This window comes from Peromyscus maniculatus, chromosome 19 (genome assembly GCF_049852395.1).
Source record: "Peromyscus maniculatus bairdii isolate BWxNUB_F1_BW_parent chromosome 19, HU_Pman_BW_mat_3.1, whole genome shotgun sequence".
Classification (NCBI taxonomy): domain Eukaryota; kingdom Metazoa; phylum Chordata; class Mammalia; order Rodentia; family Cricetidae; genus Peromyscus; species Peromyscus maniculatus.
In genome coordinates this window covers 29,603,734-29,608,108 of record NC_134870.1, presented here as the reverse complement: position 1 = coordinate 29,608,108, position 4,375 = coordinate 29,603,734, and the positions used below count along the sequence as shown (strand labels likewise).

General features: G+C 50.6%; 1 protein-coding gene across 1 annotated transcript in view; it reads left to right on the top strand.

The window, feature by feature from the left end:
* Positions 1-1,695: 1,695 nt before the first annotated feature.
* Positions 1,696-4,375, top strand: part of LOC102907371 (protein diaphanous homolog 1) — a 50,210-nt gene continuing 47,530 nt past the window's right edge. The window contains exon 1 of the mRNA XM_006989220.4: positions 1,696-1,945. Within this exon, the coding sequence (XP_006989282.2) occupies positions 1,829-1,945 (117 nt within the window). The 5' untranslated portion in view covers positions 1,696-1,828. The remainder of the gene's footprint in view (positions 1,946-4,375) is intronic.

Here is a 4,375-nt window from a genome sequence, read left to right as displayed (position 1 = left end):
CTTTATGTTAGGCCCTATGTGTGTGTTCTCCATGGATTATTTTACTCAAATGGGGAATTAACAGAACATCTCTGCTAAAGAATTATATTAACATGGGAAGGCTTTAGGTATGTGAGCATGGGTGTTTGAGAAGAGGATTCTAGGTGGTAAAGATAGCCTGAGATAAGCACAGTAAGTGCTCAGCTATGCTGGATGTAAGAAACTGCAGCTAGCCGGGCAGTGGTGGCACATACCTTTAATCCCAGCACTCGGGAGGCAGAGCCAGGCAGATCTCTGTGAGTTCGAGGCCAGCCTGGGCTATGGAGTGAGTTCCAGGAAAGTCGCAAAGCTACACAGAGAAACCCTGTCTCAAAAAAAAAAAAAAAGGAAAGAAACTGCAGCTGTATGGACTACAAACACAGACCCTTTCCTGGAAGACTTTACAGTCAGGGGCATGGTAAATGGAGGTGTGGACAGTGGTACAAGAAAAGAGTGTACTTAGAAGTAAGTAGCGTTGGAATCCTGGACAGCCTGCCGTGAGAACTGCACACCGATGCAACTTCTCATCCAGCAGTTGGAAGGCTGGGAACACGAGGGAGATGAGGGCCATATTTAGGAGACAGCAAGGTTAGTGGAGACCCTGATATTGCATCTGAGCACTGGAGGCTCCCAAAAGTGACCGACCCGTCCTCAGGAATATACATACACTTGAAATCCTTTTCTGCAGTCTTCGGGATTATTCGGTCCATCCCTAAAGGCCTCCTGTTGGTAGACGTAGTCAGGAGAACGGATGGAGTTGCTGAGAGAGATCATGTAAAGACCATACCTAGAGAACCCATGCAGACACATTTGGTTTATGCCTGTCGGAAATCTTGGTTTAATATGGTTTGGCTGTCCGATTAATCTGTGTGTAAAGTTTCTGTCAATTATGTTACAAGTCACTTCAACTCCCAGAGTCTCAGTTTCTTAAATGGTGATACCAGTAGAGTCTATCTGGAAATCGTGAGGATTCAGTGAGAAAAGATGCCATGTTTAACATACAGCCTGGCCTATGGTTTGTGCCAGGGATGTAGTAAACTGTTTAATTGCTGCTTAGGCTATTGGCAATAATTAGTTTGTCTACATAAGAAACAATTAGAAAGCTAAGCTAGGATTCAGAGCTGGGTAATGTAACTCCATAGCTGGTCTAGATCGGCGCTGGCTCAGACTCAGTTCCTGGCCCATCGTTTTCTATATCAGGTAACTCAATTTTTACATTATTTTTTAATGCACTTACTGCCCGGGGAATCCTATAGATACAAACTGCATCATCCCACAAAACCTAGCATTAAATTTTCATCCAGAATAACAAGTGTTTCTACGATAAGGGTCTCGGTCCAGACAATAAAATTCTGGCTGGGGTGTGAGGTGGTCTAGCCTTACAGCCACGTGGGCCCTGCGTGGGAGCCCGAAGGCCTCCTCTGTTCCAACCGCCAGGGGGCAGCACTCCCCGCGGCGGCCTGGCAGAGCAGCACCGCCCCCTTTCCGTCCCCCCCCCTACACGTGGGTCCGAATGGTTAGGCCCGCCGGGCAGGTAGCGCGCTTCCGCGGCGTCCCTCCACCCCCACTCCCTTCCCCCATTGGTAGGGGCTGCGGGTCCGGGCGGAAGTGGGGCAGGCGGGCGGGAGCGAGGCGTCACCGTTGTATATTCATGAGGCGCGCGCAGCCCAGCATGTTAATGAGGCGGGGCGCGGCGGCCGGCTAAGAAGGCTGCTGGGCGGCGGCGGCGGCGGCGGTGGTTGCTGGCTCCGGGCAGCGGGGCGCGAGTGGCGTAGACCGGGGAGGGTCCCTGGCCGGCGCTAACCAGGACATGGAGCCGTCCGGCGGGGGCCTGGGGCCCGGCCGCGGGACCCGGGACAAGAAGAAGGGTCGGATCCCGGAGGAGCTGCCCGCGACGGGCGGCGACGGCGGCAAACCCAAGAAATTTGTGAGTGTCCCTCCCACCCTGCCCCTCCGCCTGGCGGGGTGGCCGCCCTCTGAACTCGGGCGACCCTCGCCGCCCCTCCGGGGGCGCCTGCCTGCCGCCGGGGAGCCGCCCCCGCGCCTCTCTTCCTGGTTTCGCTGGGTCCTGGGCTTCGCGGTCGCACCGTCTCCCCCTCCGGGACCGCGGGAAGCCCGGGGACTCCCACCTGGCCCTCGCCTCGGCCACCTCGGAGCTTCCCTCGCTCTTGGGTCGCCAGGCTCTGCGCTCCCGCCCCCGTGGCCCCGCGGACTCGCAGCCCCACTTCCTTTCTTGTGCCTCTAGTACCCCCACACGTCTTTTTATTTTATTTTATTTTTATTTATTTTCTTTCTTTTCTTTTTTTTTTTCTTCTTGGCCCCCTGTAAGCTGTTCTGGGTCCCTTTTTCCTCTTCTCACCCATACTCCGTTTGGGGTATTCTCTTTCTTCTAAAAGGTCATTTCCTTCCTCACTAGTGAGCTCTCTCACCTGCTAACTTTCCTCCCGCCCTGTCCCCTTCCAGGGCCCTCAGCCCGGTGTCACCTGCTAATGCTTCCCCTCAGGAATGTTACCTGGCTTGAGTCCTGTCTTCCCTCCTCCTCTGGACGTTTGTCCTTGTAATTACGGGTATGGGTTCCTGCCCAGGTCCTGTGGTCATTGGGGCATGGCAGTAATGGACCTCAGTATTTCCCTGGCCACAAAACCTGTTTTTTTTTGCCATGTTGCTCACCACCTCAGAGGTGTAGAACTTTTCTCACGCTGCTATGCCCTTCATGACCCGAGATGGTGATTAACCCCTTGGGCAAGTCCAGTAAGTTTGTGAGTAGTTTGCTTTTCACACTTTTTAAAAATAATAGCCATTTCCTCCACTCACCTTTTGCCATCTTCTGTGCTCCTGGGTTCTCGACATCCCTTTTCCTACCTGTGGGAGAGTGTATCTTTCCTTAGGGCCGGTTGTCACTCCCAGTCCCAGGGACTGCCGATGTTCATGTAACTCGATATTGTACTACCTGTTGCCTCTCCTGACTTAAGTCCTCTTTCTTCTCTCCAGGGAGCTCCTTGCCTCTTACTGTGAAAGCTTTGAAAGATACTGAGCAGTCAAAAAGGGAGTTTCTGCTCAACCGTTTGACATTTGCTAACTAGATACTTCGTTGGCAATCTCTCTGACCAGCTAAATGGCTTGTAACTCTTCCCTCTCCCCTGCTTTCTTTCGCGCACCCCCCTTTTCCCCCCTCAGCGTTCTGATCCAAGTCCACATGTTTTGAGAAGTCAACTGATCAAGTTGTGAAGTGGGAAGAAAACGTTTTGTGACCTGGAGAGTTGGGAGCATACAAAACTGAATTAAAAGAGTGACTGACTCATCTCTTCCTATTTCTAGCAAGACCAGGTGCTCCTGTTCTGTCCTTTCCAGTGACATACAGGCTGTCAGTAACTGTTTGATCCGGCAAATACCTTTGTAGAAATAGGATCCTAGGTGACCAGGGCAGTGTATAGCCTTGGGTTCTTTCCTTAAAGGTAGGAATTGACCCTCCAGTTTGAGAACTTTCCTTCCAAAATGTAAGTTTTAGGGCCTGTGTTCCTTCTATTTCCGGATCTTTTTGTTTTGATTTTGTTACCATGGATACTGTTTGACCTTCTCTATCCAAACTAGCTATTCTTGCTGATTTGTAGTGACCTCTGTGACTTGTTACTGTTTTTTTTTTCCTCCAAGTTTTATATGTGCTTTTTATTTGTTCTGACACTTGTGTTTCATAAGTTGGTGAGATCTACTTAAGTGTGTGGTCCTGTAAGTTGAGAAATCCCAGGAAACTCCACTTCTTTTTCACCTGTTTTTTGGCACGTCACAGAGTCTTGTGTTCGCTGAGTGGATTTGGCTCAGAGTTGTTGATATTTCCTTTGCAGAGGGTGGAGCTGAACCTAGTTCTCTTTTACTGAGGTTCTGGTTTTAACCCTTAACGTTACTGAATTTTAAAAAACTGGGTATTGCAAATAGTGAGGATTGGAAGGTTTCCAGGAAAGCAGGCTGCTTCACTTCCTAATTGCTAAATATAATCTACCTTAAGGCACCAGGATATTCGTTCTCACTGCTCTTTATGAGAACTATGAAAACGAGAGACAAGGAGCATTGCAATCCACTTCTCTTTGTCTCTGTGTGTATAAGTATGTGTGAGTGGGTGGAGTGGGTGAGATTGCCGGGTGCTTTTGTCACCCAGGGCTCAGCTTTCTTCAACTACTGGCTGGAACCAAACTCGAAGCTCTTTCGCCTACTCCACCTTTTCTGAAGTGTGGTATCCGCCAGAGCTCCCCTTCTGAGTGTGCTATATAAACCCTCTGGCTTGGACTGAGTGTGCTGGGAGGTTTGCATTCGAGTGGCTGCCGTCCCTTTGGCTGCTGCTCCATACCTTTCTGAGCAGGTG